Source organism: Lithobates pipiens, unplaced genomic scaffold (assembly GCF_037356315.1).
Source record: "Lithobates pipiens isolate NorthernLeopardFrog02 unplaced genomic scaffold, aLitPip1_a1.2 Scaffold_18, whole genome shotgun sequence".
Lineage (NCBI taxonomy): Eukaryota > Metazoa > Chordata > Amphibia > Anura > Ranidae > Lithobates > Lithobates pipiens.
In genome coordinates, this window is record NW_027507758.1 from 481,311,923 (window position 1) to 481,325,104 (window position 13,182).

At 42.8% G+C, this 13,182-nt stretch overlaps 1 protein-coding gene across 2 annotated transcripts in view; it reads right to left on the reverse strand.

The window, feature by feature from the left end:
• Positions 1-13,182, reverse strand: part of MYO7B (myosin VIIB) — a 523,403-nt gene that overhangs the window by 179,330 nt on the left and 330,891 nt on the right. For both annotated transcript variants that reach the window (XM_077488413.1, XM_077488412.1), the window contains exons 25-26: positions 1,933-2,016; positions 1,697-1,824 (exon numbers count right to left, since the gene is read on the reverse strand). In XM_077488413.1, the coding sequence (XP_077344539.1) occupies positions 1,697-1,824; positions 1,933-2,016 (212 nt within the window). The remainder of the gene's footprint in view (positions 1-1,696; positions 1,825-1,932; positions 2,017-13,182) is intronic.

Below are 13,182 nucleotides of genomic sequence, written 5' to 3' on the forward strand. Positions count from 1 at the left end.
TGAACACCAGGTACAGTATTTCACACAAAGGAAGCAATGCAAAGTGAAACCGGATACTTTTTAACAAAAGTACACTTTACACCAGACATATCAGAAATATTACATTTTGTGGTAACATTTTTTTTTTTTTAACATACTGGCTCTTACAGTGTGTACCTATTGTTAGTGAATTGCCAATGTTTTGGTAGTTCAGCAAAGATAAAAACTTTCAATGATGCACCCAGGTTCCTTTTAGGTGTCCATGATCTCCTAGAAGCATATACTGTATATGAAATGCATTTTTTCATATATTCTGGTTCTCTTTTGAACATGTCTGTGACTGAAACAGCAAAAGTTAGAACCAGGATGTGAATCCAAAATACCACATTATTACTACATTATTATTTTTTTACAGGTCACCCACTGGTGTGTACACACCGCCAGTAAGGAGCCTCAAGAAAACAAGATGACGGCTGTATGTTACTTGAGCTGCAGAGAGTCTGTTGCCAACATCACTTTCACTTGATTTGCTCATAAGTGATCAAAGAAGATATTATGAAAGCAGATTAAGTGAAAAAACAGTACTGATGTGAAAATGAATGATACATACTGTATAGATGATATACGTTAAAAGTTCATTCTACCAAATGTACAGAAATGCAGACATACAGACATATATTAGGCTTCACAGTACCAACTCTTTGATAATCATCAATACAGATAGGTGTAATTACTCTTCAACCCCTTGAAAAATAACAGATAGCCTTTCTAAAGACATACTGGGGTTGATTTATTAAAACTGGGGAGTGCAAAATCTGGTGCAGCTCTGCATAGAAATCAAGCAGCTTCCAGGTTTTCTTGTTAAAGCTTAAAGGATAAGTTCACCTTTGGAAAATGTTACATGTTCCATGCGGACCAGTGCTGACGGGGAAGGGAGCTTGCCTTTGCTCCGGACAGTGGTGAAGAGTATGTAGATGTCCCGAGAGCCGCACATTAAGACAAGACTCGCTGTGTAATGGTAAATGGCAGTCTCAGCCTGAACCTCCGCCAGGCCAAGCCCCTGACGTGATTCACTCCATCTCCGGAGCTTCCTGGTGGGGTCCCCATAAGAAAGCTCTGGAGGCAGCTCTGGGGGCGGAGCCAAAAGTGCTGGGGAGCGTTGCCTGGCAGGGCCTCAGGATGTTGCACATTCCAAATTTGCTGGGCTTTGCTCCAACCATTCGTCCACATCATTCATTTACAGTCCTTTGTAAACAGGAGACTACATGTCCCGACAGGCTTTGCAGCTGCTGGCTTGCTGTTGAGCACTGTGGTAGTTCTTCCTGTCAGTATCTGCTTGCCCAAAGTGCGAACAAACGATACACTGAAAGGTCTGCAGGAGTCCTGCATAGTACCAGCGATATGCCGATAACTTCTGCAATGCTTTACAGGCTCCGAAAAAAAAATAGCAAATGCTAAATTTTTTAACGACAAACAAAATGTGCATTTATTATTTTTTGTTAAAAGGTGAACTTATTTTTTATTGAACAAGCTGGAGTTAGAAACTGATTGGCTACCATGCACAGCTGCACCAGATTTTGCACTCTCCAGTTTTAGTATGAATGAATGACTTGTATAGTGCTACAAATGCGAACTGAATCGGCTCAAGGGGGGCTAGTAAATCAACCTCACTGTGTTAGATGTATGTGGACTGCAAGTATGTAAAAATGATTCTCACCGGATTTCAGGACGCAGGATTCCATTGCCAGCAATGAAATGTAGTTTCTCCAACATGGACATGGGTTTATCTATCAGAGAGCTTTCATCATCTGATATATCTTTTCCACTGCTCAGCTGATTTGAAACCTTTAACATTATAAACAATAAATTTAAAAATTTGGTTTTGTATGGATCGGATACACAGAGTGAAAACCAGTAAACGAAGTTATTTTCTAATGGTCTTTTATGTTTTACCTGTACAGCTAATTTTGAAGATCGTTTCAGCTTCATGGAGGAAATTTCTCTGGAAAAATTCACTCTTGGATTGTTTCTTTGTGACTGTAAAAGTGTACATACGATCTCAGTTTATAAGTCCAAATCAGATATACAGTATATTTATACACGAAGTGCATGGATGCTAAGTAACAAGTAAATGTAATACACATGATCGGATTTTCCGCCAACAAATGTTGGATGTGAGCTTGTTGGTAGAAAGTCCGACCGTGTGTATGCTCCATTGAATATTTGTTGTCGGACTTTCCACCAACAAATGTTGGCTAGCAGGTTCTCAAATTTTCCTCCAACCAATGTTTGTTGCCGGAATTTCCGATCGTGTGCACACAAGTCCGTCGGAACAAAAGTCCACGCATGCTCGGAATCAAGTCAGAATCGATTGGTCTTGTAAAACTAGTGTTCGTAATGGAGATATCACATACATCTTGTACGTTACTATGTTCATAATTGTTGGCCAACATCTGTGTGACCGTGTGTGTATGCAAGACAAGTGGGAGACAACATCCTTTGAAACAAAAATCCACGGTTTTGTTGTCGGAAAGTCCTATTGTGTGTACAGAGCATAACATTCACTGGTAGTTATTACTTCTCACAGACATATTCCTACAGTGCACTCCCCCCCCCCCCCCCCGACAATGCCTATATGTTTTTCTCCAAAATGATGGAGCCACTTTTGTTTATGCAGTATCCTGACATTATTATAATGTTTTTTGCCAGACAATACAAAAAAATAGGTACAGGTTACCATCCAAAGGGTACAGTATGTCAAACAACAACTATTAAGGAGGGCATGACCAACAATGTAGAACAAAACAAAAAGGCTTACATTAGCAAGAAGATTATACCTCAGTAACAGAGTGGACGAGTATCATGGTGTAATATACAGGGGAGGTTGTCCAAGGAAGGGCGGTCAGGGAGTTTAAAAGAGAGGAGAGAGGTAAAGACAAAAAAAGGGGGAGGGTAAGGGGGGTGAGAGACCAAAGGAGGAACAGAGGATGATAAAATAGAGATAAAAGGAGGGTTTGGGTGTTAAAATGGATATAATCGGGGGAATGAGTAGGGGGAGTGGAAGGGAGTGAAAAGGGGCTCCCTGGGTGTACTGGCCGTTCTGCCGCATAAGTGACCGGCAGGAGTCCCACCAGAGGTGGAGTTCAGAGCCTGGATCATTTCATTCAGGAAGAGCGATGCCGCTTGTAAAGATCCAAGTCTTTAAACACAAACCATCCCCTCCAGGTGGATAGAAACAAAGACAGTTTCTCTACTCCTATGTACCAATTCTTCCAGTTCTCCCACCTGATCAATGCAATGAAGCCAGTCAGAGAATCCCGGTGTCTCTGTCAATCTCCATAATCTAGGAATGAATGTTTTGGTGGCATTAAGCATGTGGCTGGTAAGGGATCATTTGTATTTGGAGGGAGACTTGTCAGTATGATGTAAAAGGAAAGTGGCTGGTTCAAAATGTAAGTCCCGATCTGTGATCTGTTTAATCGTAGAGTGTACATCCAGCCAGAAGGGGCGTATCTGGGAACAGGACCACCAAATGGGTAAAAGCTCCCCTTTGTCAGAGTGGCAGCACCAACAGTTTTGCAGAACATCAAGAAAAATAGCATAGAAACGCATCGGAGTATGATACCAATGGCTACAGAGTTTATAATTAATTTACTAAATGTTAACAATAGACCCTTTCAGGCGATTGGAATTTATACAGGACCAGTGCTCCTCCGTAAGATCAGTCTCCAAGTCATTATTCCAGGCCTCCTATGCAGTGTCACCTCCAGGAAGTGTATCAGAGAGCAAGATAGAATAAGTCCTGGAGGTGAGATGGGTCTGTGGGTAGGTAGGGTAGAAGAGATGTTCATCGGGGACCTAGTGCGACAGGCACACACATATGGGTATCGTTTATGAAATGTCGGATCTGAAGGTAGGACCAGTCGTTCAATGAGGAGTGTACTGACCAGTCTACAACACGTTATAGGTGATAGGCCCAGTAGTACTTTTGCATATTCGGGAAGCCGATGCCCCTGTCTTTAGCAAGTGTAAGTATGCCGTATTTCACTCTGGGGCTCTAATTGTGCCACAGAAAAATTATATGTTTTTGTCAGAGCGCGGCAAAAAAGTGACAGGGTAATAGAATCGGTATGGTTTGGAATAAGTATAATATGTTTATTTTGACTATGGGCGCTCGGCCGAACGAGTAGAATTTGCATTTGGTAGCAGGTGTGTAAATCATTCCATATGACATAGCCAGTTAGGCAAAATTAATTGGGTAGGGATCAGAAAGCACGGAGGGTAAATGTATCACCAGGTACTTAAAGTGGTTGTAAACCCCCCTGAGACATTTTTACATATAGGTAAGCCTATAATAAGGCTTTTCTATATGTACTGAAATGTGCGCTGTTTAGGAGATATTTACCTTGTAGTGCCCAGTAAAGAAATGGCCTCCGTGCCATTTCTTCCTCTTTGTGTGCCCTGACTGGTAGGTCCCGCTTACATGTGCGGGTATGACGTCATGCGGCTCCAGCCAGGCACAGAGCCAGAGTCTGCGACGCACACTAGCCCATTAGGCTTAATATATAATAAAGAGGAAGTAAAACCCATCAGGGTTTACTTCCTCTTTAATGGAGTGCGATAACCATTGAAAGGGGAAATTTTGTTTACATTGGGCTATGGCCGTGATGGCGAACCTTGGCACCCAAGATGTTTTGGAACTACATTTCCCATGATGCTCATGCACTCTGCAGTGTAGTTGACCATCATGGGATCAGTAGCTCCAAAAGATCTTGGGTACAAAGGTTCGCCATCACTGGTTTATGCTATCTGGAGGTAAAGGGATATTTAGGGCCTGCAGGACTTGGAGTAGTTAATCTTAAAATATGTGATATTCTGGAACTCATCCAATGCCGTAAAGTGATATCAAAGACAATTTTATTTTTAAAATAACAAACATATAATACTTACTTGGTTTTCAGTGGTTTTGCACAGAGCAGCCCCGATCTTCCTCGGGTCATATGGCCCCTCTGTCCTGTCGAGTGCCCCATGAGCAAGCAGCTTGCAATGGGGGCACCCGAGCAGGCTCACTTACGAGCCTCTGTTTTGCGTGTCCATTTAGACAAAGAGCCGTGGCTTGGACTGCCCCCTCTCCTCATTGGCTTATTGGCTGAGGGTGACAGCCATGGGAACCAAAGGCTCTCACTGCTGTCTCAGCCAATGAGGAGGGAGAGTCCCTGGAGAGCCAGTGATCTCATGTATATTGCTGGATCGAGAGGGAGCTCAGGTAAGTATTAGGTGGGCTGGGTGGGCTGCTGAAAAAGGTTTCTTACCTTCTTGTATAGAATGCATCAAGGTAAAAAACCTTCAGCCTTTAGAATCATTTTAAGGAAATTTGGTGAGAGAAGACAGAGGTTGGGTCAGATATAAAAGCAGATCATCTGCATAGGCAGAAACCTCAAATTCCTTGTGGGAAGTCAGATGGCCGCAAATGTTCGAATTCCGCTGTATCATGTAGAGAAATGGCACCAACATGATGACAAATATAAGTGGGAAGACATGCTAGACAATAGTGCTGAATTGGAAGAAGGCGGGAGCCCCAACGTTAACACTAATCTACTACTATATAGGGAAACATGTTGGAGTAGAGGACACGGAGAGAAATATGAGAGAGTATGGGCAAGTTGGATAGAAAATTCCATAACGGCATCAGAATAAAATAGCATGGAGATAGGACAAGCCCCACCAAAAGGGGAAAAAAAAGGGGTAAGAGGAATATGAATGTATAAATGTATATGCATAATTTTGTAGTATTTGAGGACATGACTATGAATGGATTTTATGGAAGCTCATAAGAGAGCAATGTATAATGGATATGTAAAAAAACTTATAAAGAGATATTTAAAAAAAAAAAAAAAAAACTGTAAACATACTTTCTCACTCTGCATGTTTATTATAGGGATAAATGACTGGTCTGAAATATGGACCTGTGATGCAATCAGTGAGATATTCTATACCATGTCAAATCTGGCCAGGAAATGTGTGTCACTTTCAAGATGATCAGTTGCTGTGGGAGTATATTATTTTACTGTATTATTTTACTATTTTATTATAATTATTTTACAGTAGTTATTTTAACCACTTTCAGACTTTCCATTTTGCTGGCTTAAGACCAGACCACTTTTTACGATTCAGCACTGTGTCGATTTAACTGACAATTGAGCGGTCGTGCGACGTGGCTCCCAAACAAAATTGATGTCCCTTTTTCCCACAAATAGAGCTTTCTTTTGGTGGTATTTGATCACCCCTGCGGTTTTTATTTTTTGCGCTATAAACAAAAATAGAGCGACAATCTTGAAAAAAACGCATTATTTTTTAATTTTTGTTATAATAAATATCCCCCAAAAATATATTAAAAAAAAAATTTCCCTCAGTTTAGGCTGATACGTATTCTTCTACATATTTTTGGTAAAAAAAATTGCAATGAGCGATTATTGATTGGTTTGCGCAAAAGTTATAGCGTTCACAAAATAGGGGATAGTTTTATGGCATTTTTATTAATAATTTTTTTTTACTAGTCACTTATTGTGACTGCGACATTATGGCGGACACATCAGACATTTTTGACACATTTTTGGGACCACTGTCATTTATACAGCAATCAGTGCTATACAAATGCACTGATTCCTGTGTAAATGACACTGGCAGTGAAGGGGTTAACCAGGGGATGGCAGTGTAGGGGTTAAGTGTTCCTAGGGGCGTGTTACTAACTGTGGGGGGCTGGGCTTTGTGTTAGTGAACACTGATCTCTGCTCCAATCACATGGAGCAGAGATCAGCGTCACTTGTTGCTAGGCAGCATGGCGAGATGCTGTTTACAACTGCATCTCCCCGTTCAGCCTCCCTGTGAGACGATCGCGGGTATCCCCGGGGCGATCGAGTCTGTGGGACCCGCGACCGGACTCACGGGGGTCCCGACCGGCACGGGAGTGCGCCGCCGGCGGCGTGCATGCGATGGCAGGGCGGCATATAGAAATGGACAAACCTGTACACCAATATGCCTGCCTGTGCCATTCTGCCGACGTACATTGGTGAGCGCCGGTCAGGAAGTAGTTAAGTATGTTTTGGTCACATGCCTATTGTGCCGCTGTTAGGAGAGAAACAGAATCTCAATGCAATTTTAAACAAATAGTTTTATCTTTTACAAACATTTCCAATTTTCCTAAAGTCTCTTCACTAAATATTCTTGGGTTTTCTATGGTACAAATCCCACCCCATGGGGTATCCTGCAAGTTTCTCACTTAAATTAACATTCACGGAGGGCATTGGCTTCTCCAACTCTAGAAACTCAGCATACAAACAGTGACTCTCTTTAGAGAAGGCAAATTCAACAATATCCCTCCCATCATGAATAGAAGTCACATTCATCAAATCACTATTTACGTCACCCATCAATGGCCCAACCCTGAACATTGCAGCTAAAACTGACTGCATTTCTCACTATGACAAACTGCCTACATTTATGATGTCTCTGGTTCGGAACTCTGCATTTACCCTGAACCTGGAAGATACAGTGCCTTGAAAAGGTATTCATACCTCTTGAAATTTTCCACAATTTGTCATGTAACAACCAGCTTACCTATAAAATACTTTTCTTTGATGTACATCAGGGGACACAGAGCCATAGTAATTACTATGTGGGTTATATAGGCCAACAGGTGCTTGACACTGGCACGCTCCTAAAGGCGAGTACTCCCCTATATAACCCCTCCCATTACTGGGAGTCCTCAGTTTTGTAGCCAAGAAATACAAGTGTATCCCAAAGAAGGGAGAGACCTCTGTGTCCCCTGATATACATCAAAGAAAAGGATTTTACATGTAAGCTGTTATAAAAATCCTATTTTCTTTTCTTACATCAGGGGGCACAGAGCCATAGTAATTACTATATGGAATGTCCCATAGCAATGGCAACTGAAAGGGGGGGGACAGAACAAAAAACAGGAGGCCAGAGGACTCATACTGCAGCCTGCAGTATACTGCGCCCAAAGGCAATATCCTCATGACCTTTAATATCGATTTGATAAAATCTGACATATGAACCGAAGACCAAGTCCCGGCCTTACAGATCTGAGCCATAGAGGCCTGATGATGCACCACCCAAGAGACACTAATCGCCCTGGATGAGTGTGCTCTTAACCTGAGAAGGAAGAATTTTCTTCTTTAAGCTGAAGCTTGAACAATCACTTGACAAATCCATTTGAAAAATAGTGGATCTTGATGCTGCCTGTCCACATCTTGGACCCTCTGGCAGTACAAACAAAGCCTGTGTTTTGTGAACCCGAGCGGTCGCCTTTAAATAGACTCTGATCGCTCTTACTACATCAAGAGAATGTAGTGCCCTCTCTTTCCTAGATTAAGGCTCTGGGGAAAAAGAAGGAAGAATAATAACTTGGTTTAAATGAAAACCTGTTACCACTTTTGGTAAGAATTCAGGATGAGGACATAAAACCACCTCATCCATGCATGATGAAATATGGCTCTTACAAGACAGAGCCGCTATTTCCGATACTTTTCGCTATTTCCGATACTTTTCTAGCAGAAAAAATGGCAACCAGAAAAGATTATCTGTCTTGTCAAAAGAACCAAGGAAATTTCTCGTAAAGATTCAAACGGCTGAATCAGCAAAGCCGATAAGACCAATCTTAAATCCCAAGGATTTAGAGGTGCTTTGATAGGGGAAATAGACCATGTTATCCCCTGAATAAGTTACGCACCAAGAGTGGGAAGCAAGAGGCCATATAAAAAAAATGACAAGGCCGGGATCTGGCTCTTGATAGAAGTCAAGGCCAGCTTAATTTCAGATCCCATATGCAGGATATCAGGAATCCTGCCTATGACATACTTCCTGGGGTGCCAACCCCTGGATCCACACCAAGAAACATATGCCTTCCAGACTCTATAGTAAGTGACTCTGGAAGTCGGCTTCAATGCATTAATCAAAGTAGACACTACCAAAGGAGATCACTCATGATCTTTTATAGAATGGGATTCAACAGTCAGACCTGTCAAATTTTTCGTCCATAAGGTAGGATGAAATACCGGACCGTGTGCAAGAAGGTCTGGCTATAATGGCAGTCTGAAGGACTCCAATCTTAGTAAATCTTCTGGGACCCGCTGGGGCCACCAGAATCACCTCCTTTTGTTCCTGCTTAATGCTGCAGGGAAGGCGCGTAAGTAGCAGAACTGGAGGAAATGCATAGATCAGTGAAAACTGATCCCATGGGAAGACTAATGCGTCTGTTCCGCCTGCTAGCAGACCCCTTGTTCTCGACATAAAATTGTTGACTCTGTTAATGAATCTGGACACGAATAGGTCCATGTCTGGAATACCCCATCTTCTGACATATCGCAAGGAAGATGTCGGAGTGAAGAGATTATTCTCCTGGAAATAATTGTTGGCGACTCAAGTAGTACGCCTGAAAAATGAGAATTGCCGATAGGCAAGGAGTGTTGTGTTCTGCCCAAGCTAGAACATTATTCTCCTCTTTTTGGGCTGCACAACCTCTCGTGCCCCCCTGGTGATTGATGTAAGCCACCCACATTTTTCAATGAGTTAGTATGACTCAAAATGTGCTCCACCAAAATGGTGGAGCAGACGTTAAAGGGTTAATAGACTGAGATACACCAATTGCAGCAAGAACTGCAAAAGACATCTTGTCTTTAAAACGAAGTTCCAACTTTAATTTGCTGAATCCTTTAACATCAGTGCATTATCCACCGAACATGTGAGACTCTGCTCACTGAGGTGATTGCAGCATCAATTGCTGGAACCCCCCATTTCTTCATAGAAATGTTCCCATTCAGAATACATAAGCTATGCATGAATAGGAAAACATTCCCAGGTGGGGGAGGTTCTAATGAACTTAATTAGAGGTAGATACCTCAAGAGCAGGGCTGCAGGCAACAAAGGGGTTAAGTATGGGAGTACACAAGCACCTGACTTGTGACGCTTCTCCCTCCCTGTTAGGATCCTCCGAAGGGGAAAAATAAGTATCTTCCAATATTTGGGAAGATCAAACTGATCCCCAGCCTCCTGCACCTCAACAAAAGGGCCCTGAGGACTAGATGGAAATCTGCTATGTTTAGTCCTACTATGGAGAGACATCACAGCATTAATCTTCTTTCAAATTTTTAAATGGTAGAAGAAAAAAACCCGTTTGTATGATATATACAGGGACTGAAGTTCTACCCTTGATGGCTCAATCTGACTAGCCGTATCCCTTTCAGAGGAGGATGACATTCTTTGGAAATGCATTTAGTTTACAGTGCAAAACAAATAACCTTTTGGAGAGGTTCTTGGTCCCATTAGCCTGAAGCATAGCAAGTAGAGGCACTATGCCAAAAAATGTACATTGCTAGGCTATAGTTCAGCACCATTAGCTGCTATTAACCCTAGCTACAGCAAAGTATAATGTGTCAAAGGAATAAACCTGTGTACACTAACCTGACCAAGCCATCCACCTGCTCTGCCCCTCCACAGCCAGCAGCAGCTTTGACACATACAGCTCTGGGACCAGCTTCCTCCATGTGTGGCTGGCATCTGACGCCATTAGCCACACCCCCACGAATTACGCCCCCCTCCTTTCAGGAAGGTGTTTTCCCACGCTATCAGCATCCTGTGGACCTGTAAGCATGGCGGGGGGGGTAAATCCTCCGCTGATGCAGCCGCGGTCTGCCCTTTATATATATATATATAAATATATATATATTTTTTTTAAAGAGAGGCAACTGTCTTGGCATGCCCCCTGAAGGGAAATAAAGCCAATCTGGGGGCACAGGAAGAGACCAGACCCCCCTTTTCTTACCAGAGGGTCTGTTCCGACTAGAGGACAGGAGAGTGAAGGCTTCTGCTGTTTCCAGCGTCAGGATGGTGAATGCTCAATACAGCCCCCAGTGGTGACACATAGGCATGACAACACTATACACTATACATAGAAGGAGAAATTCCTGAGAAAATCTCCCTTACCTTATCCTCGCAGCAAGGTTTTATCAGAGATAAAGACCTAATCTTCACCCTTCACAGTAGGCTCTGAGACCTTATAGGAAACCTTCAGGAACCGGAGAACTCTCAGGTTATCGCACAATCCTGGACCTGCGACAGCACCCTGCCAGTAAAACTTTATGTCCTCACTACCAAAAAGTACTGAATCCAAGGGCCCAGCTCTCTAAAGAGAAGCGTTCGTAAGCAAAACCTTGTTTCTTCGGATACGAGGTCCGGGTATCATTAATTTAGCCCATGAAAAGATATCAGAACAGATCCGGTCAGCATGGCTAGCCCTCATCAATGATTATTACCCGTGGAGCTCAGCACAGCACAGCACAGCACAGCACAACTTGTGACCAACACCTTAGACACTGGCAACAAAACTGAAGACTCCCAGTAATGGGAGGGGTTATATAGGGGAGTACACGCCTTTAGGGGCATGCCAGTGTCCGGCACCTGTCGGTCCAATATAACCCACATAGTAATTACTATGGCTCTGTGTCCCTTGATGTAAGAAAATAAACATAAATGTATTTTATGTGATAGACCAACACACAGCGGCACATAATTGTGAAGTGCAGGGAAAATGATAAATGGCTTTCAAATGTTTTTACAAATAAATATCTGAAAAGTGTAGCGTGCATTTGTATTCAGCCCCCTTTGCTCTGATACCCCTAATTAAAATCTAGTGGAACCAATTGCCTTCAGAGGTCAGCTAATTAGTAAATATAGTCCACATGTGTGTAATTTAATCTCAGTATAAATAAAGCTGTTCTGTGAAGCCCTCAGAAGTTTCTTAGAAAATCGTAGTGAACAAACAGCATCAAGCAGGCCAAGCAACACACCAGACAAGTCAGGGATACAATTGTCTAGAAGTTTAAAGCAGGGTTAGGTTATAAAATAAATATCCCAAGCTTTGAACATATCACAAAATACCGTTCAATCCATCATCTGAAAATGGAAATAGTATGGCACAACTGAAAACCTACCAAGGCATGGCCGTCTACCTAAATTGACAGGCCAGGCAGGGAGAGCATTCACCAAAATGAAGCAGCCAAGAGGCCTATGGTAATTCTGCAGAGATCCATAGCTCAGGTGGGAGAATCTGTCCACAGGACAACTATTATGCCACGTACACACAATCGGAATTCTCGTCGGAAAAAGCTCTGATGGTTTTCCCGTCGGAATTCCGATGGAATTCCGCTCAAGCTGTCTTGCCTACACACTGTCACACCAAATTCCGACCGCCAAGAATGCGGTGACGTACAACACGTACAACGGGACTAGAAAAAGGAAGTTAAATACCTAGTAAGGAATAACTTCCATCTCGTAGTTGAATCTGAACATGTGTGAGTTTCTGCGCGTCGGAATTGCATACACACAATAGGAATTTCCGATAGAAAGTTTTTCCATCGGGAAAATTGAGAACATGCTATAAAATTTTTGCTGGCGGGAATTCGGCGAGCAAATTTCCGATGGAGCATACACAGGGTCGCATTTTCCGATGAAAAGCTCTCATCGGTCTTTTGCTGGCCCAAATTCCAATCGTGTGTAAGCGGCATTAGTCATGCAATTCTGGCCTTTATGGAAGAGTGGCAAGAAGAAAGCCTCTGTTGAAAGAAAGGCTTAAGAAGTCCCATTTGCAGTTTGCGAGAAGCCATGTGGAAGAACACACATTTTGACATGAAACATGGTGGTGGCAGCATCATGTTGTGGGGATGCTTTTCTTCAGCATGGATAGGGAAGCTGGTCAGAGTTGATGGGAAGATGGAAGGAGCCAACTACCAGGCAATCTTAGAGGAAAACCTGTTAGAGTTTGCAAATGACTTGAGACTAGGGCAGAGGTTCACCTTGCAGCAGGACAACGACCCTAAACATACAGTCAGAGCTACAATGTAATGGTTTAGCTCAAAGCATATTCATATTCATGCCACCCCCATCAAATCATTCTCTGCAGCTATTACCTATTGTACCACCACCCCCCTCCCTTTAGAATGTAAGCTTTAGGAGCAGGGCCCTCCTGTACCTTTTGTATTGAACTGTAAGCCCTTGTACACACGATCGGACATTCCGATGGACAATGTCCGATAGGACCGCCTTGTCGGATAATCCGACAGTGTGTGGGCTCCATCGGACTGTTCCCGTCGGAGTATTCCAACGGACTAAGTTTTCCAGCTGGGC